At 37.6% G+C, this 27,433-nt stretch overlaps 3 protein-coding genes and 1 pseudogene across 3 annotated transcripts; 2 read left to right on the top strand and 2 right to left on the bottom strand.

Moving 5' to 3' along the window:
• Positions 1-322: 322 nt before the first annotated feature.
• On the bottom strand, positions 323-8,304 carry LOC113337776 (annotated as a pseudogene).
• Positions 8,305-8,451: 147 nt separating this feature from the next.
• Positions 8,452-12,522, bottom strand: LOC113337774 (chaperone protein ClpB1-like). Its single transcript, XM_026583369.1, has 6 exons — positions 11,154-12,522; positions 10,643-10,824; positions 9,864-10,486; positions 9,487-9,766; positions 9,199-9,396; positions 8,452-8,928 (listed from the first exon to the last, which is right to left on the bottom strand). Exons 1-6 carry the CDS (start codon positions 12,319-12,321, stop codon positions 8,629-8,631), a joined length of 2,751 nt encoding a protein of 916 aa, XP_026439154.1. The 5' UTR covers positions 12,322-12,522; the 3' UTR covers positions 8,452-8,628.
• Positions 12,523-19,808: 7,286 nt separating this feature from the next.
• Positions 19,809-24,031, top strand: LOC113337937. The gene is made up of 6 exons (XM_026583471.1): positions 19,809-19,987; positions 22,257-22,814; positions 22,935-23,095; positions 23,199-23,336; positions 23,657-23,688; positions 23,908-24,031. The coding sequence occupies exons 2-6, from the start codon at positions 22,331-22,333 to the stop codon at positions 24,029-24,031; spliced, it is 939 nt and encodes a 312-aa protein (XP_026439256.1). The 5' UTR covers positions 19,809-19,987; positions 22,257-22,330.
• Positions 24,032-25,358: 1,327 nt separating this feature from the next.
• LOC113337936 lies at positions 25,359-26,972 on the top strand. The gene is made up of 5 exons (XM_026583470.1): positions 25,359-25,364; positions 25,459-25,575; positions 25,818-26,347; positions 26,447-26,651; positions 26,838-26,972. Exons 2-5 carry the CDS (start codon positions 25,513-25,515, stop codon positions 26,970-26,972), a joined length of 933 nt encoding a protein of 310 aa, XP_026439255.1. The 5' UTR covers positions 25,359-25,364; positions 25,459-25,512.
• Positions 26,973-27,433: the final 461 nt, after the last annotated feature.

Here is a 27,433-nt window from a genome sequence, read left to right as displayed (position 1 = left end):
TACAAGTACTCGTAACAACATTGGACCTAGTTTTCTCCTCATCCTATTCTGCTTTGCTGCCTTCAGAATCGTAGCATTAGCAATTTATGTAGTACGCAAAACTAGTAAAGTTTACTTTAGTTTTTATTGGCAATGGTAATTTCATTGGGATTCAATTCAATTCAACTCCAAAATTCATAGATAATTCAAAAACACATTAATTTAAAGATTAAAGAACTAAAAAAGTCATCTAACATCAATAATCATTATATCCAACTATGATCCGACAATAATATTATGGAACAAGAAAGAGAATTAACACGTACAAGAACACAAAAGAAGAAAAATGAGAATCAAAAAAACCTTTACTAATAGCTCTAATTATTTTTTTCTTTTTAGCCGGCCGGTAAGGAATATCTAATGGAATGGGTAAGCGCTTCCATTTAAGCCCTAAAACTATCACACAATTATGAATAAGCCCCTAAAATAAATTTATTTTTGATGAAAACCCTCGCAAGAATTATTTTGTTGCCCCTTGAGCCTTGTTCAAAGTGGGGCTTTCCCTGCTTCCCCTATTGGCCCAGCCCTGTTTGTTTGAGCAACTTATGAGATACTGTCCACCAGTAACAATATCAATATCAATATCAAACGCAAACGCTAAACCTAACCCTAAAACAAAAACAAAAACAAAAAAAAAGGCTTGAAAGTACTTGGTGGAATGGTGGAAGTTTTGAAAGCTGCACGAAAGAAATCAGTAGAAGAAGTAAAGGAGCCTCCTATGAGTAAAACAACGCGACCGGAGTTTGCTCCTCCTTTAGCCTCAGAATCTGCTGTTGCGGGTGTGTGGTGGTGCCGCTGCTGACAATTCGACTTTGAAGGATGAAATTCCCTCTGGATCATCATCATCTATCCAAGAATTTAAGGAAATTGTTATAAACAACTCGGACGAATTATCCGATAAATATAAAGAGATTCCTCATACATACATAGCTGATCTGATATTAAATTGGGATCCTAAGAAGATAAACGACGAACAAGTCATCCGGAGTAAAATCCAGGGTATCGTCACTGGCCTATGTAGCTTTGAGTTTGAGGAAAGGACAGAGTATGAGCTTATGGTTTGGGTCGATGACGGTAGCTGCATTTCCGGGGTTGGCATTGACCACAATAGTGTGGAACGTCAAATAGGCATGTCTCTGCATCAGGTCAATGCTGCTCTCTCTTCTCCAAACTATGATGAAGCTTGGAACATGCGGGACACCATGGCGGAATATGCGACAATGTTGTCCAATTATATGGGTACGTTTATTGTAGAGATGAAGAATAACTCTCTTGTCCCTGTTGCCGTTGAGGTGTCTTCCACACTCGATAGAATCCTCAACTGGGGATGCTTCCATCTCACTTTGAGTAGAGTCCAAATGAGTTGTATGTGTACCCCTATTCTTTAGAATCTTATATAATGTCATGGCTTGCATACTAGAAATATGTTGCCGCACTTCCAATCTCTAATTTTAAGGTAATCATACAACTATCATAAACCAAGTGGTCTCAGACCTACTAGAATGTGTCAACTGAAAGTCCATTGACAGACTTTTTAACGAGCATCTTTGACAACTCCATCACCACCTTCTCTAGCCACTTCCTTACTGGCCTAGCACCATAAACCTGTTAAAAAAACAGAAAAGATTGTAAGAAATTGCAGGAATACTTTGACCAAGTACAGGTGTATCCTTAAAGAAACTCTTCCCGTTTCTTTAAGGCAGACTTTATAATCCTAACATTATATATCCCCAAATAAGAATTTAAGAAGCACTGTTCACGCATGTTACATCATAGATACATGAGGACCATCACATAAGTCGCAAAAACTCAAGTTGAGAAAACAATGCTATCAGGACCACCAGATAAATCAGGTTGTAGAAACAAGTTTTCATGCATACCAAGATAGTATTGAATAGATCACATACCAGATCGTGGCTTTCAATCAATACAACATCCAATGCAACATCCGACACATCTAGTACAGTTCTGCATCTCTCATCTGAAATTTAGCTACTTCCCTCATATGAAATCTACCCTCCCTCCCCTCCCTCTGCATTTGAGTTCATTTCCAAGGTTTGAGGTCATAATGATAACTGAATTCTTGAAGTCAACTGTGCGTACTTGGCCATCAGTCAGTCTACCATCATCAAGAACTTGAAGGAGCGTTGAAAACTGAAATATGAGCCTTCTCAACTTCATCAAACAATAGAACACTGTAAGGTCTCCTCGTACAACAAACACGAATGAGCAACTGCCTCAGCAACGACGTTCAAAAATAGATGTGCGTAAAAAATGAATGCAATGGAAACAGTTGCTTGCAACTTACCCTGGAGGAGCTCTAATCAACCGAGACACGGAGTTTTGCTAATTCGGATATATCTTTCCGAATAAGAAGGTTCTGATCACCAAAGAGACAAAAAGCTGTTCAGCAAGGGCTTTCGCTAGCTCAGTCTTACCAACACCAGTTGGTTCCAGGAGGAGGACTGATCCTCTCGGTTGTTGTCGTCGACCTAGCCCTGCCCTAGACCTCAAAATAGCCTCCGTGGCTCCGCCACTGCGGATACTGCTTGATCTTGCCCAACTACCCTATTGTGCAACCTCTCACCAAGCTCAATCAATTTTTCTGTTTCATGACCCGAGTCTCAGAACTGGAGTACTGGTCCAACGGCTTATTACTTCTGCAATTTGTTCAGATCCCACAGCCTCCTCCGTAAGCATTGAGTTTGCACCAATGCTCCCTTCAACTTTGGTTAAGGCAACTTCTATTTCCTGAAGAGACCCGTAGTGGAAGTCTGCAGCTCTACAAGATCCCCTTCATTTTTAGCTACTTCAATGGCTCAACCGCAGCTGTGATCTCCTCTCCTTACTGTTAAGTCTTCGAATTTCATCAATTAAAGCTTTCTCTTTCTTGTACCTCATCAACAGTGGTTGAATGGCATCTCTCAAATCATCCAACCCCTGAGAGGCCACATCGTTCTTCACACCAATCAGTATATCAGACTTCTCCCCGGTGCTGGCATTCACCAAACCACCATTCTTCTCCACTCGATAGGCAAGTTCATTTCCATCTATACTTGCATCAAAATACACAGTAGAGTTCTCAGCAATCTCCTCTCTAACAACCATCTTCGACAACTCTGTCACCATAAACCTGTTGATCGTACAAAACAGATTGTAAGCAATAGCAAGAATAGTTTGCCCAAGTTTTTTTTTCTTTTCTTTTTTTGCTCGATCAATAAGAATTTCATTAAAAACAAAAGAAGTTTTTTACAGAAAAACTGCCATTTTAAGGTAGCCAGAGCAAAAAGAAATTAAAAAGAGCAACAAGAAAGAACCCAAAATCTGGGATCAAGTACATGTCAAAAGGAAAATTAAAATTTTCTAAACCGATGAAAATTCTGGTGAGGAGACTCAAGATTCACCAAGAAATCAGGTCTGCCATTATATTCAATAATCACTCCTCTGTCTAAACCTGCACCAGCCTTAGCCAACTTATCGGCTGAGTAATTTACCTACTGTAACAAATTGAATCCTGAGAATCTTTATACAAAGCTTATTCCACCTTGATTTAATAAACCAAGGGATCTTTTCAGAGCAGAAACTATTAATCACACAGACTAAGAATCTGAACGGATGAGCATATTCTGAGCTCCAACACTAACCGCCCAGTCTGCACCACAAATAACTGCCATTACCTCTGACAAAGAATTCATTGCTATACCTATACCCCCAGACTTAGCAAAATTGGATTTCCCTGGATGAATTCTACAGATGAAACCATAACCAGCACTACCAGGATTACCCCTGGAAGCACCATCACAATAAACCAAAATCTGGTCCTCAAGTGGTAGTTCAAAACAAACTTCAATGATCTGTTGTCTTATGAGTTTCCTCAAACCCAGGCCAAAAGCCCCCAGTACATGATGATCATAGCTTGTACCCCACATTTCTCCATTCATTCTTATATCACAGTCCATTGTGAATTGCGAAGTCCTTCTTTTGATTCAGTGAATAGTTTGCCCAAGTGTACCCTCGACCCAAACTTATAATCCTATAACTACCTTATTATAATTCTGCAACTATAAGTATAAGAAAAATTGTCTACATACATGTGGCATCACAGATACACCTGGACGACCGTCAGATAAATCGCAAAAACTCAAGTTGAAAAATCAGGTTGAAGAAACAAGTTTTCGTCCAAAAGAGCACACTACAGAATAGATCACATACCGGATCGCAGCTTTCAGCCAGGACAATACCCAATGCAGCATCTGATACAGCTAGTGAAATTCCCTTCTCAGCCAGGCGAGAAGCACGTCTCTCATCTGAAATCTGGCTACTTTCCTCAATTGATATGTGAAAGGGGATCAAAGACGACAATTTCGTCAAGTCGATTAAGCAGCTCCGGCCTGAAGTGCTTTTTCACCTGCATACACCACCAGAAAATGAATGTCAGATGTAAAATTGCAAAATCACCACAAAAAGAAAATGCTCAATGATGCTGTTCCTAATTCTTACATCACCCTCCCTATTGCAGTCTCCGTTGTACATTTGCCCAAGAGTCCAGCAAGGTTAGAGGTCATGATGATCACTGAATTGTTGAAGTCAACTGTGCGTCCTTGGCCATCAGTCAGCCTACCATCATCAAGAACTTGGAAGAGGGTGTTAAAAACTGAATATGAGCCTTCTCAACTTCATCAAACAAGATAACACTGTGAGGTCTTCTCCTTACAGCCTCTGTAGGCTGTCCACTTTCTTCATGGCCCACATATCTGAAACACGAAGCACACAAATGAGCAATTACCTCAGCAATGACAGGTCAAAAATAGATGTGCGGACAAAATGAAGGTAATAGAAACAGTTGCTAGCAACTTACCCTGGAGGGGCTTTAACCAACTGAGACACCGAGTGCCATTCCATATATTCAGACATAACTAGTCTGATAAGAGTTTCTCATCATCAAAGAGCTTTTCGCTAGCTCAGTTTGACCAACATCTGTTGGTCCCAGGATGAGGAATGATCCAGTTGGTTGTTGTGGTCGACCTAGCACAGCCCTAGGCCTTAAAATAATCTTCGCCACTGCGGATACTACTTGATCTTGCCCAACTACCCTCTTGTGCAACCTCTCACCAAGCCCGATCATTATCAATCTTTCTTTTTCATTTTCCCCAAGTCTCGTAACTGGAATACTAGTCCAACTGCTTACTACTTCTGCAATTTGTTCAGGTCCCACTGCCTCCACAAGCATTGAGTTTTCACCAATGCTTCCTTCAAGTTTGGCGAAGCCAACTTCTATTAATTGGAGAGCCCCGTACTGCAAATCTGCAGCTAGAACAAGATCCCCTTTATTTTTAGCTACTTCAACTGCAACTGTTACCTCCTCTCTTTTCCGTTTAAGTCTTCGGATTTCATCAATCAAAGTTTTCTCTTTCTTGTACCTCATCAACAGTGGCTGAATGGTATCTCTCAAGTCTCAAATCATCTAACTCCTTCGGTACCTAAAAAATGGGATCAAAATAACAGGACAAAAACTATTGAGAAAACAGAATAACTTAATAAACCTATTGATCAACATACAACTAAAAACCATGGAGATAACAAGAAATCCATAAAAAAGATCTTAAAGGGAGCATCACAGGAGTACTTGACAGTTACCTCAACTAGACGAGCTTTGCTCGCTTTGTCTTTTTCTTTCTCAAGAGCATGAAGTTCCCCTTCTACTTGAATTCGCTTTCTTTCAAGATTATCTATCTCCTGGGGTTGACTATCAACCTGAACCCTTACATTTGCACATGCTTCGTCAACCAAGTCAATTGCCTTGTCAGGTAGGCGTCGGCCTACTAAGACACCAGAAATCAACATCTTCCATTCAGTGCACATACCAACTAGAATATTGCAGCTAGTCACACACCAATATCTAACAAAAAGAATAGCAAGACAACATTAACTATCTGCCTCTTAGGAATTACAATCAGGGCACCAAGAGATTTAGAATAGTCCATTACTGATGTTATATCCTAGATTCAACACTAGTTACCACACATGAATCAATAGTAATGTAGTATAATCTCAGTCTATGATACTCAAACACGAATCAAGATAATCAATACCAACAGTATAATAGAGTGAAAGCAAAAAAGTGAAAAACATACCAGTAATATACTGACTGGATAGCTGAGCAGCGATCAGTAGAGCCTGGTCCTGTATCCGAACACCATGGATTCCTTCATATTTATCTCTCAATCCTCTCAATATATTAACAGCATCAGGAAGGTTTACCGAGAACTCATTTCACACTAACCAGCGATTCATGTAATCAAAGCTCTGGGTTCATGTTAGGGCTCCCATATACAAGCTTTGCTTTCAGAGCTCTCTCGATAAGACTCCTGTACCTGCGACCATAAAAAATGGTACACCAACATAATCAACAGGAGATAAATCACATCTGAGGAATTATTGGTCAAGAAGATAAGTTCAGGTTCACTGGAAATTGATTAGGCGGCACTTTAGTCTAAAGGTTAAAATATCTATAATATATTTGCACATCAGCTTGGCCGAAAGAAAAAAGATCCCTGCTTGGCCAAAAGAAAAGAGAGCATTTATAGAGGAAGACGTGCATCTCACAGGAAATACCAAAATTATATCATTCCAATAGATTGACATAATCCAAATAAAGCGACCATTTGGAACAACATCATTCATGATTTCAGGTATAACCCTTTCCGTCCTGGGCTGCATTTCATGTTTTATATGTCACACTTCTTGTATTGGTTTAACTCTCCATTTTTGTTTATTCTGTTTCCACGAATAGTAGGAAATCGAAGGAAAATTTCAGCAAGTATGGCCTACAGTTTGAAAAAGTAAAAATGAAAGACTTGAAGGTATATGCTAGTGGCCTCTACAAGAAAGCATGCAATTCTATTGTACCAACAGTATCTTAAGTATTTCAACATATGCACAGTCTTTGCTCAGAAAAGTACCATCTTTGTAAAGAAATATCAGCAGGTTGATGAAGAAGGCAGCTCTATAAAATCCCTCTAAATGATCCCCACGTTTTGATGCACCAGTGACCTCTGAGGATAAGGAAAGATAAATCAGTTTTTGCTTCCTACATTTCACAACATTGATTAAAAATGAACTAGAAAGAAATTAAAATGAACTAGAAAGAAAAGGAGGCATTACCTGCTTAGAGTCGCCCCACCTAAGGAAGGCAGAGAATCACTGCAAGCAGGACCATATATACTGACTACCAACAGTACCATATCTTCTGAGACATAGTGAGTCCAGGTCCTTCAATCCCCATTCTTACTGAATAGATGACAGATGAACATAACAATCAACGACAGTTACGACACATTTCATAATATTCCAATTTGACATCAAGCAGATTGGTTTCTAAGAAGGTTGCAACTAAGACGCAACTTATGTGGGAATATATCTCATCCAACTCCCAAGTAAAGAGAAGTCTCCACACATCAATTAGGAGGTGCTCTAAATTCATCCTAGGATTACTCGTGTATGAAATTCAATAGATATGTTAATTTACATACAAATGGTAGTAAACCAATCAAAATTTCAGCGCTAACACATAAATATTCAGCAAGTATGCAGCAATTCCTACCTTCTTTTACCATCGTGGTGGTGGCACTTTTATCTCTACACCTTGAAATCATTAAAGCAGCAAGAGTAGGTTTATCCAACCATATCAAAACCTCCAAATGAGAAACTCAGAGAAAAGCATCAAGCTCCGGCTCATATTGAAATAAGAACTGGCTAATCCCAATCAAAAGAGAGGTAACACAAATGAACACCATATCGAAAGTGTTCCTTATAATCAATCTATTAATCAATAAAAATGTAAAAACAATACCTTCATCAAATTGAAAACCTTAACTAATTGTTCCTTCAACATCCCGATATCTAATCCAGCTGCATCAACTTGATTCACTCTTGATATTGGTGGCTGTCACCAACAACAACAACAAATTGAAGAAAAACCTCAAAACCCTAGAAAATTCATCTCGGAAACTATACGACTAGTACACTTTCAAAATTTAAGAAAAAAAAGGGGTAACCTGAAAAGAATAAGTGGTGACAGAAATCTTTGGGACGGTATCTCCAAAGAGGGCAAAGAAGATGGGATTTATCCTTCTTCCATCTCTCTACAGGAAGAGATGAGAAAAAGAGACGGAGTGAAAATTGATTCTCTTCTTCACTGTTTTTTCTACTCTTCTTCCAGTTTTCCGGCTCCCCGATTTAATTTAAGATGATGGCAGCTATAAGGGGTACCGGTTTCCAATTTTCATGCCAGACTACACAAAACCAACCAGCCTCGGAGATAAAGATGTGTCAACTGAAACCAACCGTTTATATTGACAAGTTAACTTTTATGCGCTTACATCTACGAGTCTTGGAATGCAACACAAATTGTCAGCCAAAAAAAAGGAAATTGCATTGGTCAAGCGAAAACAAATTTCTGACTCTTTAATAAAACATCAACAACAATTAACCAAACACAGATTCTTACAACTCAGATCAAAGAGAGTTTGCAAACCATCAAAGTGGGAAAACAGACTCATGCGTCACAGACGCCTGCACTACAGAAACTTAATCCTCCATCTCCTCATCTTCATCGACCTCTGCTATCTTCATCCTTTTCACAGCCTGAGAGGCCACGTCATTCTTCACACCATTTGGGATCTCGATCAGTATATCAGACTTCTCTCCAGTGGTGGCATTCACCAGTCCACCGTTCTTCTCCACTCGATAGGTAAGTTCACTTCCATCTATACTTGCATCAATATACACAGTAGAGTTCTCGTCAATCTCCTCTTTAACAAGCATCTTTGACAACTCTGTCACCACCTTCTTCTCTAGCCACCTCCTGATTGGCCTAGCACCATAAACCTGTCAAAAGAATATAAAACAGATTGTAAGCAATAGCAAGAATACTTTGTCCAAGCACGGGTATATCTGAGCAATAACATGTTCCTTTTCCTTCACCCTGACTTATAATCCTAAACCTTCTTCACATTGTCTCGGGGAATGTAACACATACAGATGAACTACACAAACTCGAGTTGAAAAAACAATGTCACCAAGATTATAAGATGAATCAGGCTGAAGAAACAAGTTTTTCATGAGAACTAAAACAAAAGAGAAGAATAGTTCACATACCGGATCGTAACTTTTAGCGAGTACAACATCCAACGCAGAATCCGACACAGCTAGTGCAATTCCCCTCTCAGCCAAGCGAGAAGCCACATCCCTCATCTGGAATCTGGCTACTTTCCTCAATTGATCATGTGAAAGGGGATCAAAGACAACAATTTCATCAAGTCGATTAAGCAACTCGGGCCTGAAATGCTTCTTCACCTGCAGACACCAATAGAAAAATGTATATCAGTGATAAGTTCCAGAATCTCAACAAAAAGAAAGTGGCACAACTGTGAGTATCTTTCCTACCTCTTGCATCACTCTCTCTCTTGCAATCTCCATTGTACATTTTCCCATGAGTCCAGCTAGTAGGTGTTCAGCTCCAAGGTTTGAGGTCATGATGATAACAGAGTTGTTGAAGTCGACTGTGCGTCCTTGCCCATCAGTCAGTCTACCATCATCAAGAACTTGGAGGAGGGTATTGAAAACTGAAGTATGAGCCTTCTCAACTTCATCAAACAATATAACACTGTAAGGTCTCCTCCTTACAGCTTCTGTTAGCTGTCCACCTTCTTCATGGCCCACATATCTGAAATACAACAAACACCAATGAGCAACTGCCTCAGCAATAACAGTTCAAAAGTAGATGTGCGTAAATGAAATAGAAACAGTTGCTTGCAACTTACCCAGGAGGAGCTCCAATCAACCGAGACACTGAGTGCTGTTCCATGTATTCAGACATATCTATCCGGATAAGAAGGTTTTCATCATCAAAGAGCTGTTCAGCAAGGGCTTTCGCCAGCTCAGTCTTACCAACACCAGTTGGTCCCAGGAAGAGGAATGACCCTGTCGGTTGTTGTGGTCGACCTAGCCCAGCCCTAGACCTCAAAATAGCCTCCGCCACTGCGGATACTGCTTGGTCTTGCCCAACTACCCTCTTGTGCAACCTCTCACCAAGTCCAATCAGTCTTTCTTTTTCATTCTGCCCGAGTCTAGTAACTGGAATACCAGTCCAACGGCTTACCACTTCTGCAATTTGTTCAGGTCCTACTGCCTCCGTAAGCATTGAGTTTTCACCAATGCTCCCTTCAAGTTTGGCTAAACCAACTTCTATCTCTTGAAGAGCCCCGTACTGCAAGTCTGCAGCTCTAACAAGATCCCCTTTATTTTTAGCTACTTCAACCGCAACTGTTAGCTCCTCTCTTTTCTGTTTAAGTCTTCGAATTTCATCGATTAAAGCTTTCTCTTTCTTGTACCTCATCAAGAGTGGCTGAACTGTATCTCTCAAATCATCCAACTCCTTTCGAACCTAAAAAATGGGACCACAATAGAGCAAGAGAACACATTCAGAGGACAGAATAACATACTAAACCTATTGAACAACATGAAACTAAGAACCATTAAGACAAAAAGAAATGCATAAAGGATCTCAATGGAAAATCACAGGCATATATTTGATATTTACCTCAACTAGACGAGCTTTGCTCGCTTTGTCTTTCTCTTTCTCAAGAGCATGAAGTTCAATTTCTACTTGAATTCGCTTTCTCTCCAGATTATCTATCTCCTCAGGTTGACTATCAAGCTGAACTCTTACATTTGCACATGCTTCGTCAACCAAATCAATTGCCTTGTCAGGTAGACGACGCCCTACAGAGACACCAAAAATCAACATTTTCCGTTCAGTACACAAACCAACTAGAATATTGCAGCTAGTCACGACAATAACCAACACTAAACACAGCAGGATAACATTTACTAATCTGCACATCCCGCGATATATGGCTTCTGAGGAACAACTCTCAAGCACCAAAAGATCTAGTAGTAGTTCATGTTACTGATGATATATCCTAAATTCAACACTAGTTTCCACACATGCTGGGATTAACAGTATAATCCTAGTCTATAATATAATACTCAAAACACAAATCAACATAACAAATACCAATTGTATAATAGAGTGAAAGCAAGAGACATACCAGTAATATACCGACTGGACAGCTGAGCAGCAACCACAAGAGCTCGATCCTGTATCCTCACACCATGATGTCCTTCATATTTATCTTTCAATCCTCTCAAAATACTAACAGTATCTGGAATACTAGGCTCAGCAACATAAACTTGCTGAAACCTTCTTTCAAAAGCAGCATCCTTCTCCACATACTTCCTATACTCTTCTAGTGTAGTTGCACCAATACATCTCAACTGCCCTCTAGCAAGCATTGGCTTAAACAAATTAGCAGCATCCATTGATCCTTCAGTTTTACCAGCACCAAGCACAGTATGTATCTCATCAATAAACAGTATCACCTTCCCTTGTGCTTCTTCAACTTCTTTCAACACAGCTTTTAACCTCTCTTCAAATTCTCCTCTATACTTAGCTCCAGCAACTAAAGCACCCATATCCAATGCAATCAACCTCACATCAGATAAATTACTGGGAACATCTCCTCTAACAATTCTCTGTGCTAATCCTTCGACAACAGCCGTTTTCCCAACACCAGGCTCACCGATCAACACCGGATTATTCTTCGTCCTCCTCGATAAAATCCTTATAACTCTACGAATCTCTTCATCACGGCCAATAACCGGATCAAGCTTCCCAACCTCCTCAACCAAATCACGACCATAAGTCTTCAATGCCTGGAAATTAGTATCACCAGATGCACTCTCCACCTTCTTATCACCTTTCGCACCTCTCAATTTCTCAATCTCCGCTTTCACTTTAGACACAATAACACCAGTTTCCTTCAACACATCACCAATCTCAGAATCCTCAAGGAGTCCGAGAATCAACGAATCAACAGCTAAATAAGTATCACCTTTCGATTTCTGTGCAGATTGAGCTCGTCTTATCACCTTAATCAAAGAAGTACTCGCTGGGATATGATCTGGTGGTGGTGTTTGAGACGGTAATTTCTTCAGAAATCTTTTCACCACTCTTTCGAATGATTTAGCAGCTTCTTCTCCTTCTTGATCAGCAGCATTGATGATTGATTGACGGAGAATGCCATTATTATCGGATATCAATGCATGTGCGAGATGAATCGGTGTAATCTGTGCATGACCTGCTTCTGATGCTAGTTCTTGCGCTCCTGCAAGAACTTCGTTGGTTTTCATGGTGAATTTATCTGGATTCATACTCATTTTTCTTTAAGATTCTAGAGTTTGTATCTTGTGATGAAACTGAAATGATGAATGAAATTTCAAATTGAAATGAAGATTTTGGTTTGTTGATTTTGTTGTTGTTGTGATCGTTTGATTTTGATTTTGATTAGAATTGCGTTTTGGGTGGGTAGGGTTTCGTTCATTATATAGGAGGAAATGAGTAACTGATGGGGAGGAGGTGGGGGAGGAGGAGTCTAGAAGAGTGATGAAATGGCTAGAACCTACTGGAGAATTCCGGTGGGTAAGTGTTAAAAGTAACGCCTCCACGTGCTACGCTGTCGTTCAATTTGCATCTTTTTTTTTTCTTGGCTATTTCCACCCAAGAAACTGCTGGTTATTTTGGAGTGGTTTCTGCCTAACGCCCAATGTGTCCATACCAAGGGGTTTCTTTCTTTTTTTTTCCTTTTCTTTTCAAGAGAAAAGGAGCTCAACATAGCTCCATTGTATTAAAGGACCTGAATTAGAGAGTTTTGAACGGATACATAGAGGTGGAGAATGTGTGTTCCATCACAAATTTACATTCTCGTGCACAGCGTGTTGACTGTCCATACCAAAGTTTAAAAAACGGTCGTTATTTCTGAGAAAACGACCGCGACCTAAGGCGTGATACATATTTCAAACCTTGACTCTTCATATGACTTCAAGTACTATGCGGGTAAATAAAAATGCTTTTTCATCAGAATGCCCTAGGATGCAGCATGCATTTGAGAAGTGTGTGGAGACTGCAGCAGGGGTTTTTGAGAAGTGGGCGGACAGGATGAGTTCAAATGATTAAAAATTGGACAAAAGGGATAAAATAGGGTTTGGCGTGCAGTTGGATTGGATAGGAAATTGGGCATTCACCCTTCAATATGGATGGATCTCGCCCATGTAGCTAGTGTTGAATATATGATCAATATTCAAATAGGTAGATTTAAATATACGATGGGTTATTGATATAACTTGCGAGAAGTGAGGGAAAACACAGTTGGTAACTATTTATGATTTGGAGAGACATAAGTTATGAAAAGACAACGGTACCCAAATATACCTCAATCTAAAACTCTTCCATCTATAAGTCCTTTTTCCGAAAGTGATTGTCTATGGACTGAGTCGAGACAATACAACTAATCGGTTCATACTTCGTGTGATCGTCTATGGATACGAGATCGAGACAATACGAAAACAAGATAACTTGTGTGATTGAATATAGATATAAGATCGAGACAATACAACAACGAAGTATGTTTACTTGATAATAGGTTCGGACTTAACCAAACACAATAGGATTGCTATCAAGTAAATAGGAATTAACGTTTGTGTAATTTACTTTAAATTATAATAACAACAATTATAATTGCGGAAAATAAAAGTAAATGACACAACAAGATTTTGTTATCGAGGAAACCGCAAATGCAGAAAAACCCCGGGACCTAGTCCAGAATTGAATACTCTCATAATTAAGACGCTAGACAAAATCAAACCAACTTCGTATAGTTGATACCAAGCAACTAAACCTATATAGTTCACCTAGTTCCCTCAGTATCCCTGCGCCTCCAACTTGCAATAAGTCACGCACTTGGAACAATTCCTTTGGTTCATATTCCAAACAGTAAAGGAACAACAAATCTGTTCGGTAACAACTCTTTTCAAACTACGTGATATGATTTTGACAAAAGGCTCTTCCGCCTATCCCAATATACTCCTTTGTCGGGTCCTTAGATCAATCTTCAACAACTACCAAAGTAATTGTTTAGATTATGCAATCAATACTTTGAATCACAAAGAAACGTATTGATGTCGATATACTCAACTAATCAATCCAATCTATCACAAAGATAAACCAATTATAGTTGGATCCCTTTCCAGTCGAAACAAGTATTGTCACACCAAAGATTATGAACCCAAAAATCTTTTTTGTCTTCAAATCTTCTTTGATATTCAATAAACACCTGCACACAATCAACTTGAATCTCTTGTGATCAATCACACACATAACAGAGTCTGTTAACAATTGACTATCACAAGACGTCTTTAGATCTGCAAACAATTCTAAAGATCCCCGTCGAAACTTCGATTTAGTTTGAGTGAATCTTATATCAGAAGAGAAGATTCTCAAGCATAAACAAACTAGGTGCAATCAAAGTTCAACAACCATTAGTCAATCAAATTAATCGAAAAGTAATAATAAACTGCGATTGTCTAGTTTCCCACCAACGGTACTCGTAGAGCTTCCCAATCCCAAAGAAGTCTTTAAAACGAGCGATCGTAAGATATTTCGCCTAATTAGGGTACTTTCCTCTCCGAATAGACGACTCCACCAGTAACAACACAACTAGGTAGTTTTGCTGGCTTTAAGGATTAGTTTGCTTGAAATGCAAACTTCAGTATTTATAGACAAGGAAGTTTGGACACCAAGGAATTTCCAAAACCGAAAATATTCTCAAAGATATGCAATAAGGGAAAAAATGATTTTCATAATTCCTGGAAATGCTTTGTCCAAATATTGACCGAAATCTCAGTAGAAAATATCCAATTAGTAAATGCACATTACCAATTTTTATTTTCTAAATATATGCATTTTAATTGCTGGAAATTAAAAGCATATAAAACTAAAAACCTTAATTAAAATATTCTCAATTTATTTCGATCCGGGATTCTCCTTTAGATATCAAGGAATATCTTGAATGATAAAAGATAAGAGTTACTGCACATGTTCAAACTATGTCGACATCTTTACTTTGTAAATCCTTTTCCATATTTACAATCTTGGAACAGATTTTCCACACTTCCAAACAAGTTTAGAATTGGTTCATCTGACTTCCAAGAACTACGTGATTGATTATCCTATCAAATCACCATTAATGGGTTTTACGGTTCTACCTCAACATAAAGTTTCGGTTCTACCTCCAAGTGGGTACTAGGATCGGTTACACTAGTTACCATAAAATGGCTAACTAAGTACTAGGATTAGTTACCACTTCTTATGGTAAAACTTGTGACCGGTTGACCAAGTTATAGGATCGGTTATACCAACTTACTAAAACTCGTTAAACCTCTTACAAGGATCGATTACACTCTCTCTTGCGATCGGTCACACCTCTTACTAGGATCGGTTACCCAATGGCTAGTATTTAGTCACACCAATTTCAAGATATCGATCTTATCATCTCAGGTGATTACTTAAGATCGGTTTCACTAATAAAAGTCATACCAATACAAAATTCAGGCCTTGTGAATAGTTTTACCAAGATACATAAACAAGTTATGAGCGGTTATACTAAACACACATATTGGTAATCCAAATATTTGCAATGAATAACAATACCAATAAGCCTAGCGATTTCCCTTTCGATTCACAAAACAAGTTTATGAATTTACTTCCTTTAAACGAATGTAAAACATTGTTTCCTAGGACGAAATCTTCACCCATACCATACATAATCACAATAGCATTCATACGATTATGTCGATGTCTTATATACGAAGTTCAAAGACGTTATACTTTGTATTGTAATTTCTTAATACTATGTCTAACTAGAGTATAATCATTCACAACTTCGCAGTTATGTTTTCAATATGCACGACTTGAAAGATACGTTAGGAATGAAACAATTCAAGTCAAATATTACTGACCTCAAGAGGAAGGATGATGTCATTGATGTAGCTCTTTACTCTTCTTCACATTCTTCAAGTCTTCACGTAATACTTGTAAGTCTCATATCCTAGTAACTTTCTAGCTAACCTATACGAAGTTGACTCTAGCATATAATCAAGCGACTCCTTAAATGAGTTTTGATTCACTAAAATATGACAACCAAACTTGACATACCAACGCTTGGTGGGTTCAACCGAGCTATGCTTTAACAAGTTAGTTACTTGGGCGTTTCAATTTGAAATAAGATCTCAAAGGTCATGTTCATAGTTGGAGTATACTAATGGCTCCTCATATATGAGGTTTTGAAGAGACATGTCCATGCCTCTTTATATCTATAGAAGGGTTTCAGTAATATGCAATAATAGAATGTTAAAACTATGCTCTCCTTATTTCCTAAATAGAGTAGTTATACCAATTTAGAGTTCAAGGGTGATTTGTTGATTGTTGTTGATCGCTGATCACACAAAGGTTTGATCGTATCCTGGAAAACGGTTTACATTTGATCTCGCAACAAACTCTTAATGAGTGGGAGCAAATTACATTTAAAGGAAAGCGAGTATGCGACTTCAAGCCATTGATGTTTCTATTACATACCCTAAATTTCCAATAGCTAGTCATCACTCTGAGGACAATACATTGTGTACCAAGAGCCGCACAATTAGCTCATCTAGCCCCGTTCCTTAATGCAAGGGGCTTGTGGTCCATGAAACTTCCAGGTCGATTTTGTTTCATAAGTGCATGAAAATTTATTTATGTTATTATATTTAGGAAAAATATTGCCAGGGCATCTTTGATATAGTAGTATCATATGAGGCTTGCCTCTTTTCCGAAGAAAAAATAGAAGAAAGATATAGTAGTATTATGTCCTTTCATTTGGGTGTTTGTGACGTCACCAAACTAGGAGTTAGTTATGATTAACTTTTTGTTTGTTAAGTAGGTTTTAATTGTCGTATTTTTTAGCCTCCATATTATGGGGAAAAAACCGAATATCTTTAATGTTCACATATATTTTTTTGCTGCAAAAAAAATTAGATATCTCTAAATTCGTGGAATTCCTGAAATCTATCGTATATTAGGGTTTGTAACTCATCCAAATATGTATTACGTTCGATATAGATCGAAATTTTCTTTTATTTGTGAAATATTGAAGATTCTATAGTAATTGCATACTCCATATTTCATATCCATTTGAGATTATAGAAAATATAAATCTTCAAGATATCTCACATCCTTAATGAGGTAATTTTCTCATATCATCACATTTGATTTGATGGATATGTTTATATTAGACATGACTGAATCTTTTTAAAGATAACTAAATGGATAGAGCACAAAAACAATAAAATTGACAACCACCTTTACAAGCTTAGCAAAACCTGTAATATACCACACCTGACATTTCAATACGTTTAAGAAAAGAAGGTCTTTCATGTTAATTGTTCTTACCCGGCATCAAGTTCAGCCCCTTTTTTAGCTAAAGTGTCAGCAAAGTAATTAACTTCTCTGAATTAGTGATAAAAGATAACTTCCTCCAAATCCATAATCACATTTGTCCATCTTGTTCTGACAAACCAAGGCACTTCTCCCCTCTGATCGCACAATTACCTTCATGCATTTTAGAAACACTGCCCATTTTAAAGCACACAGAACTGCATACACTTCTGCTATAAAATTCGTGGCAATACTTATACCTGCATGTAATGTCCCTACCACTTGACATTGTCGCAAGCTGTAATTCCAAAACCAACTTGACATGGATTCCCAATTAAGACTTCATCACAACATAATAGGGTATAACCAGTATCAGTAAGATTCTAAAAGCATTCTTTTATACATTGGTACCTTATACTTCTGTGGCAAAGCATAAAGAAAGAAATTATTTGAATGTCATAGTCTTGTCCACATTTGTTTTCTCTCATTCTATGTTCCCCTCATGCACTATTTGAACAATTATGTTCTTAAAGTTATTGTAGTTAGGTTCCACTTCACCAAATAATTTCACATTTCTTTGAAACCACAATTCTTTCATACTGGAACATGTTGTTGTCATCCATATCTCTTTCACCAGATGACTTTTATTAAAGTGCAAAGTGATGATTCAAAATACTTCATTGTAGAATTTGTGGAAAAACATAATCATGTGCATACATGTTCAGATCAAGTGCATATGTTTAGATCACAACGAAAAATAGAGAGTTCTCAAGCAACATTAATTGAAAATATGCACTATGCAGGTATAAGTCCAAAGAATACTTTTGCATACTTAAATGTTGAATCACTCAAATAGATTGGAATAATCGTATATAAAGAAGAAGGCTACAAAATGTCTTAAGGAAATGTGATGTTGAACATTTGCTAGAGTACTTTCAAGAAATGCAAAAAGATAATCCATATTTCTTTTATGCAATTGAAACGGATGTGATTGGTCAGTTGTATAATTATTTCTCGAGCGGTGCTAAATGTAAGATGGAGTACAGTTTCTTTGGTGATGTGTTGGTGTTTAACACAATATTTGGAACAAATGACTATGATAAACCGTTTGCATCTTTTTTTGGGGTAAGCAATCACGGCCAAAATTTTTTTTTTTTGGATGTGCTTTATTTTATTATATGAGAGCACAATGGTTGTTCAAGACATTTCAGAATGCTATGAACGGGAAACATCCAAAGACAATTTCCACAGCCCAAGCAGCGCCTATTATGAATGCTATTAAACAAGTGTTCCCAAATATTCATCATCGACTTTGTCTTTGGCATATTTTCCAACTGGCTGTGAAATATCTCTCCCAAAATACAGGTGTGCTTTGTTTTAAGTTTTTCTATGTTTATTTAGGTTTTCATAGATGACATCCATTGTCATGTATATTTAGATGTATAGGAAGTAATATACAATGATTCAGATGTAGAAAAATCCACCCTTTCTGGTTCAATCCATCGAATGCTTTGGAGGTTGATAAAAATGACGTTAGTGCTTCATTACCAGACGGTTCAATTCTGCAACAAGGTTCTGCGTCGTTGATCCCTTACTATTGTCCACAACTTCGCGTTGAGGTACATACCTAAACCTTGTTCTGTAAATTAAAGTTGCTATTCTATATGTGTGTGTGTCTATATATATATATATATATATATATATATATATATATATATATATATATATATATATGTTGTAACTATCAATTCTTGTGTTATTTTTAGGAACCAATAATATTAGAAGGTGAAGGAACCCATAATATTGTCGAAAGTTTCCAATCTAACCAGAGAATTTTAGCACTTATATTGGAATAATGCAATAACGCTAAATAAATTAGTTTCATCAAGGTAACCAACAATCTGCGAAAATGATCATTTTACTATGCCTTACTAATGTTTCCTTGATAAGAAACAATGAACTTAACCATGACCGGAACACCAATTTCATTTGGATGTAAACATTATAGTTTTAAACAAAGTTTTTGTAAGGACCCTCAAGCTTGTCAACGCTATTTGACTGGTCTAGCAGTAATCAAGAGACGATTTAGCCACTAATGAATCGATTAGATTAACACGAACGTTAACTAATAGAAATTAATCTAACAATAATGTAGATACGAAATTAGTATTATCGAATAGATCTCGAAAAGGTATGTGCAATGGACTACTCGAATGTGTCATTCGGATACCGGACGAAGAAGATAACATCAGACTTAAACGAGGGAAAAAATAGTCATTGTGTATCTAAACCGACTGGGGTTTCCCTCATCCGTTTTCTTGTGTTCCTTAGTAAATCTAGTTGCCATATCATCATTTAAGCGTGTCGATCAGAAATCATTTTCTCTTTTCTACTCTATTTCCTTTCTTCTTTCTTTGCTTCTCCTGTTCTTCTTCTTTCTTCCTCTCGGTCGATTTTATTCTCAATGGTTCGAGATTGAGTTTCTCGAAATTAGATCTTAGAAAGCTTGTAGTTGTTGAGTTGAGGGAGAAGGTGATGCTGCTGCTGTCGTTTGAGTTCTGGAAAAGAAAAATTATGGTAAGCAGAGTTAGGATTTCGTTTTTGATTGAATTTTTTTATGAAATTGTTTGTTTTGATCGATTGTAGAGTGGGTTTGTTGTTAGTTGAAGTGTAGATGAATTTATGAAGTTTAATTTCGATTTCGTAAAAATTTAGGGTTTCTGTTCTTCCCTAAATCAACCAGAAGTTAGGGTTCTTGTGAATTAGGGTGATTGAGTCGGTTGCTGCTGATGAAGAAGATGAATTAGATTGAGGTGATTGAAGTTGGGATTTTAATTCAAGGTTTTGCAGAGAAGAATCAGAAGTTAGGCTTTTTATTTTAGAAGATGGTTTTCCGTAGAATTGAGGTGTGAATCAAATTAAGGTTAGAGGATATGAAGATGGGTCTGTTTCTGTTTCAATGGGGTTGACGATTGTGGGTTGAATTACAGAGAACTAATTTCAGGGAATGAAATGAGTTAGTGGTGATGTGATTATTAGTGTTTTGAGATTGCTGGTGTGGCGAACTGAGATGGTGGTGCTGGTTGTATTGATTAGGAGTTGTGGTGCTAGCTGAAGGCTGAGATGGTGCAGATGGATAATTAGAATTTTGTTTGGGTTCAGCTAATGTGATATTGATGGTGAACTGAATTGTAGGTAGTTGCAGTTATAGGATGGATGAATTGGTAGTGCTGAGGGGTTGAGCAGAGACAAGTCAGTTCTGAAGATTGTTGTCACAGAAATTGCATAGAAGGATGCTGCAATGGTGGCAGAACTGGAAGTGCAAGAATGTAGAATTGAAGCTAAGCTTTTGCTACAGATGGAGATGAAATGCATTGTGGTGATTGTGTAAATATGATGATATTTAGGGAACTGTGGTATTAAAATGAAAGAGATGAGTTGTAATGGAGTGACAAGAGGTTATGGTAGAAGTTTAATGAATATGAAGGAAGTTATGTCTTAGAGCAGATTGTAATGGTTGGAGTTTGATTCTAGCCTGGGAAATAGGTTGATAGAAATTATATGTTGTTTTTGGTGTTATGATTATGCATTAAAATGTTTGGCTCTGTTCTGCTCTTTGTTAGCTGAGCTAGATGTCTGATTTAGATCTTGTTTTGTCTGACTCAGTTTGTCTGATTGAGTCGACTCACTTGATTCAGTCTATATGGCTGAGTTGAACCATTGACCCTGGACTTTGACAAACGTGGACTGTTAGTTGGCTCTTTTGACCGTCAGTGACCGTTAGTTTGACCCAGATGGACCGGGCTTTAAGTTAATGGGCTTGTTTGGTGGACTTGGGCTTAGAGTTAGTTTTCCTATTGGAAAATTTCTTGTTTGGTCCTAAGCCCATTAGGTTATTTATAGTAGGGTCCAACTGAATTTTAGACTTACCACTAGGTCCATAATATTTTGAAAAGAGCAAAATGACGAGCTTACCCTAGTAGTTACCACGTGTGAAGAATGCACCCACTATCTATTCCCGTACAAAACCGCTGAAACGGTCAGAAAAATCATTCGTTTTCTAAGAGAAAAAAATTTCTCTTCACAGAGAATTCAGAGAATCCTAGCTATCCCAAATTCATTTAGATATTTTTGAGACAACAGATCTCAAAAATCATTCAGAGATTTTTGCTAGTTTGAAAAACCCTAAACCTAAATTTCTCTTCTCTTCCGATAATGGTTAAAACAAGAAAAATCACAAGAACAATCCAAGAAGAAGAAACAATAATGGATGATAGCACTGCTCCTAGAACATCAGAAGACGATTCAAGAATTTCAAGACGAAAATCAAAGAGAAAAAAGAGTAAAAAGGTTGAAACACCGAAATCGAAGAAAAAAGGTACTGATTCAGAAAACCTATCTACATGCAACTTCTACTTTGTGTTTCTAGCACTTAGAATTGGCAGTACATAACTATAAAACTGCAGAATAAGAATCAAAAGTGATATGCAATTTGTTTCATTTTATTTATGATACATAGAGCCAGCAGTACATATATCAAATACTGAGGTTTTTTCTTAATTAGGTTGTTTTTTGGCAGTACATAAGTCCAGTAGTGAATGGGTAACATTGTTTATGTGTCTATTTACCACTGTTTGTGTTTCTGGCACATAATTGGCAGTACATAACTAAAAAACTGAGACATTGTAGTGTTTATGTACTCTAAATTCATCTGTTTCTTTGTTTATGTGATAATGATCTTTGGATATGAAGTACATAAGGCCAATAGTGATTGATTGTGTTTCTGAGATGATGAATGTGTAGTCCACAAATGTTGTACTGAAATAAAACCAATTAAATTTTGCAGGTAAGGTTGTGCCAAAATCTGTTAGGAAGTTGTATAAGTCTGGTTTCACAGCATTACATAGCCTGGTTGCCAGAATGAAGGCGAGTAAATATACTTTGAGTGAAGCCACATTGGAAAAGATAGCCGAATCTTCTTATGGACAGATGTTTTTGATGTTCTGGCACACTAAGTACTCAGAAAGTCATTGGGAAAAGTTGGAAGCTGCAGTGAAAAAGTACTTGAAGTGTTACAAAAGGGGTCGAGTCAAGAATGAGCTCACATTTGAGTTTGTTAGAAGAGGTGAAACACACATTATCACGTCGACACCAGAAAAAATGGGTGTAATGTTTGGAATGCTAAGAATGGCAGGAAGAAGAACTGATGACACCTTTTTGATGGTAGGTGGTGGATGGAGGCAGAAACCATTCTACATTAGACACTTTGGTGATAGCAACACGGTTACAAGACCAATGCTACAAGATGCCATCTTGAAACTGCTCAAGCGTACTGGTATCAAGAATTGTAAATCTGAAGGTGGCGAAGACAGTGATGATGACAATGATGAACAAGTAACCGATAGTGAAGATGATGAAGATATGGAGTACAGGATACCAAGAGTAGAAACTGAACAAACAATTGAAGATATGGTTAAGCTATTATGCCTGTTTATGTGTATTACTTTGTTTTTTACAACAAAAGATGCTCATAAACTCAAAGAAAAGTACTTTGGTTTAGTTGATGATCTTGAGAAGTCAAAGAATGTATCTTGGCCTGACCTGATACATAGTTTCTTAGAGAAGAAAATCAATCAGAACTACAACACTCCCGAGGACATCACTGGTTGTGTCGTCTATTTGTTGGTATCGATCATCTAGTACAAGCTTTTTTTTTTCCAAGTACATATTTACTCTACTGTCATTTAAGTTTCTGTATTTGATTCTATTGATGTTATTTTTGTCATAGTTGTTGTATGCGGAGCATACTCACTTGGTGAAACCAGTGACGTTACCAGATGATCGATACCTTCCAAGAGCGGCAAGGTGGAACATCAAAGAAATATCTGTTGAGTTTCTAAAGGATATGGAGGCTTCGCAATACACAGTAAGTCCCTAAGAAAAACAATACATATTACTAGGATAAGTTTTATTTCATTATGCTTCTTGTAGTTTTGGTTTAGGAAACAATGATGCACCAGTACATATCTAAAAAACTGATTAAAGTTGATGAATTTAAGTATAATTATTTGTGTTTTAAATAATTATACTTAAATGATTTGTTTTAGGTAGGACACTATCAGAAAAGCAGTTTTCTGATTGACCAAAATGATTGTGTGTGTGTCATATGCACTATTTATTTGAGTACATATATGTTATACTGATACAAAAACTGGTTATATGTGTGCGTTATATGTACTTTTCCAGTTCTCTAAAGAATTTAAGGATGAATATACTATGTATGAAAAAAAATGTTGAATGAAATTGCTCAAAGGCTTCCAGTTGAAGAAGTGCCATTGACAGTAGATTGGCAAGAAAAATTCGAGGATTTGGAAGTAAAGAATGAAGATTTGAGGCTGACAATTGCAGAAAAATGGTGTGAATTACAGAGCAGGAAAGAGGACGGCCTCCCCATTGATGTGAGTATCCTAGAAGAGCTTTTGAATGATATATCACAGAGCTTACCCACCTCCACAACCAAACTCGGGAGAAGAAGAATCTAGCAGTAGCTCTGAAGAAGGGCATGATGATTTGGATGACACCGTTCCATCAGCAACTACTCTCCTTGGTAACAGAGGATGAACAGGAAATTCCAGATGATACCCAAGAAAAGTCGAATGAACAGGGAAATGCTACTCCAACAATGCCTGTTATGGGGGGCTCTGAAGAAAATCTCACACAGTTCGATATTGAAGTTTCACAGTTTAAAATTTGGGCTAGATCTGATTTGGAGCGAAAGGTGAAAGAGCTGCAAGAGGAAAAGAGCATGCCAGAACCATCACAGGTAAGTTATATTCTTTCTAGTATTAGTTTAGTTTGTAAAAAACTAAAACTTGTCAGTACATATCTACTATACTGAAAAAACATACAAGTACATATCTGCAATACTGATTAAAAACATATCACCTTATGTTGAATAACAGACTGAAAAGGCTGAACTCCAACAAACAGCAGCGACACAAGTTCTGGGTAATATTGAAGTGGAAATTGGTTCTCTTAGAGATAGACAGGTGAGCGAATTGAACGTTACACTAGTTACCAATTTTATACTTTGTCATCCTATAAAATAATACGGTTTGGCATTGCATTTATGTAGGGTGCATCGCTTGAAGAAATGTTGCCGAATATGCAGTTTATGCCTTTGGTTTGTGAGCTGCCGAGTCTCAAAGAACTGCATACCGTGCCGATGGAGAAACTGATTGACCTGGCCATCCATGGGAAGGGTATTTATACCGATGAGTACTCAAAATATCTACAAGCTGAAATTATGGGAGATCCTTATCCATCCTTAGGAATTCTTAGTCTGGAGTACCCGTCGACTGGTAGTTTACCAAGCTTGGAAAAAATGGAATCTTCTCAAATCTTCGACAAATTTTATGCTAAAGATCTGGATCCTCCATCACAAGTTTCAAGACCAACTTTTGACTTGGGTTTAGGACCAAGTGATCAAAATGGAGAAGAGGTGCAGCAGCCTGCAATTGATCTAGGTGCACCTGATCCACCTCAAATCCATCTTGCAGCTGCGCCTGCGCATAATGAAGCTCCAGCTGCTAGAGGAGCATCAGATCAAGCTCAAACGGATCCCTCGGATGAGCAAGCTCAAATCGATACTGCACCTACACTTTGAAGCCTCTGCAATTGTTTTAGCTGCAGCTGAAAAAGCTCGTTTGAAAGCTGATCTTCAGCAACCTGAACAAGAAGTATGAACATGTTCTAAACCTAGTACATATATCCTTCTGATACATATAACCAGCAGTACGTATATCAATTTTTGGTCAAATAGCTCGTAGTCTGATTTGTTTCAAATGCAGGGAATAAGGAAACCTTGGGATCCCATTCCATTCAATGAAGTAGAAAGGAAGAAGAAAATGAAGAATGACAGAAAGCAACAGCCTACTAAAAATTAGAGAGTCTTGTAAGTACCTAAATCTACTTCTGTTTAATGAATTTATGTTTTGTTTTTAATGATGCTTTTAGCATATGTACTAATGCTGCCGATTCTCAAACAGAAGTATCCAGTTTTAGATGCTGAAAAGGCAGAGGAAGCTCGACTGAAGAAGAATATGAGCGCCGAAAAAGCTAAAGCATATGCTGAGACTCTCCAACTTCTTTCTGAGCTACAGAAGGTAATTATAATTACCAAAAAAGTGAAAAGTAACAAATTTATCAATACTTAATGGACCACTTATGTTACATATGTTCAATAACATGGGAAAAACCAACAGTACATATGTTATGTACTCAGTGAAACTAAAAGTACATAACTTCTGTACTGAAAAGAATCCAAGAATACATATGTTCTATTCTGTTCATTTTTTTTTTGCTTTTTTAGTCTCTCATTTTTTTTTACGTTTATGGTATATTGAAGGATAACGAACCTGGAGTTAGTCAAACATCAGAGGAAGATGACGTAACACTTGCCAAGAGACTCGAAGATAGGCTGGCTACAAAGAGTAATGAAGTCAAACCAATAGCGAAGTCGACCACGTCAGTCATGGACAAGGAGAAGAAAAAGCCGACTATCTCAGCCAAGGAGAAGAAACTTACTCCAAAAATCACATACACCCCTCAGAAGCCAGTAACTCGGAGCCACCCGCAGAAAAGAGTTGATCCTGAGTTTGCTAGTGGCAAAGGACTGTCGGGACATAAAAGGCGAAAAACAAAGTCCAGAACTGAAAACCCAGTTGGAAAAGATTGCCCAACAGAGAAAGTTCAGAAAAAGGATAGCGAGAATGTGAGAAAGAGAAAAGCTAAAGGTGATCCAAATCTGCAAGAACTTACTAAAAAAGTGAAGAATGCACGCAAGTTGTTGAGCCTAAGGAAATCTCCGTTCTATAAGGATTTGAGTTCACAACAAAGAGCGCTTCTCTCTCCTTTTTTTGACAAAGCTACCTCAATGTGAGTCTCTCTTGGATATGTCCCTTTCATTTTAACAAAACTTTATGTACTTCGTTTAGAATCAAACTTATAATTGATTTGGATTATTTGAATTTGCAGCAACAGTGCTTGGAAAGCTCCTGCTGTGATTGGTCATCACATATTATCTGCAGAGACCTTTGAAGATCTGCTACATAACAGGGCTTTAGAGGGAGATCTTATAAATTACTGGCAATACCAACTGAAAAAAGCATATCATAATGAGCAACCAGTGAATGGACAGAGAAAGTACATTCCAGTACTCCACATTGATCCAACAGGCTGGGTATGTTTTCCAATTTATCTTGATAAACAACATGCATCATGTCTTTGTAAAGGGCATAGCATATCTGCGAAACTAAAAAAACAATTTTTTTTGATGTTGTAACAAATATTATGCTTTCATATATGTGTTTTACACTATAATTTTCAGTACATATTTACTACACTGATAAATTTAATTCTTTTTCAGTTTTATTTAAGTGACCCAGTACATCAAGTAGCAGCAAACAGCTGTATTCTTACCCATCAGGAATATGGAGGAAGGAACCAGGAAGATTATTATTCCAATGTCACACCAAAACGTGCATTGGACGCTTCTTTATGAATGCGAGAAAGGCGAATTCTTCCACTACAACACTTGGGAAGCTGTATCCAAAAATGAGTGTCTCGATAATGCTAATCTTATGGCAGAATACTGCTTGTTAGCAATTAATGAACGCTTGTCGAGCCTGCGCCTTCCACTTGTAAGCAGAGTAAAGATGATTAGTTACCCAACACCTCAACAGGGAGACTATCCAGATTGTGCAATATATATCATGCACATCATGAAGAAAGTTGCAAAGGAGTAATTGATGGAGTGCGAATGAGCTTGGGAGACCCAGAAGAACTAAAGGACAAAATACATAAGAAGAGGATCTCTTTAGCATGCAAAATACTCTCAGCAACATCTCCTCCTGAGGAGAGCTGGAATATTCATGCTCCAAAAGGTTTTTAAGACAGTGCTTATATGAATTAGGAATGCATAGTAGAAGTTATCATAGAGAACATATTCAGAGTTTGCTAGTT

This window comes from Papaver somniferum, unplaced genomic scaffold (genome assembly GCF_003573695.1).
Source record: "Papaver somniferum cultivar HN1 unplaced genomic scaffold, ASM357369v1 unplaced-scaffold_18, whole genome shotgun sequence".
Taxonomy (NCBI): domain Eukaryota; kingdom Viridiplantae; phylum Streptophyta; class Magnoliopsida; order Ranunculales; family Papaveraceae; genus Papaver; species Papaver somniferum.
Note: the sequence above shows the minus strand (reverse complement) of the source record. Positions and strands in the feature narration are given on the sequence as shown.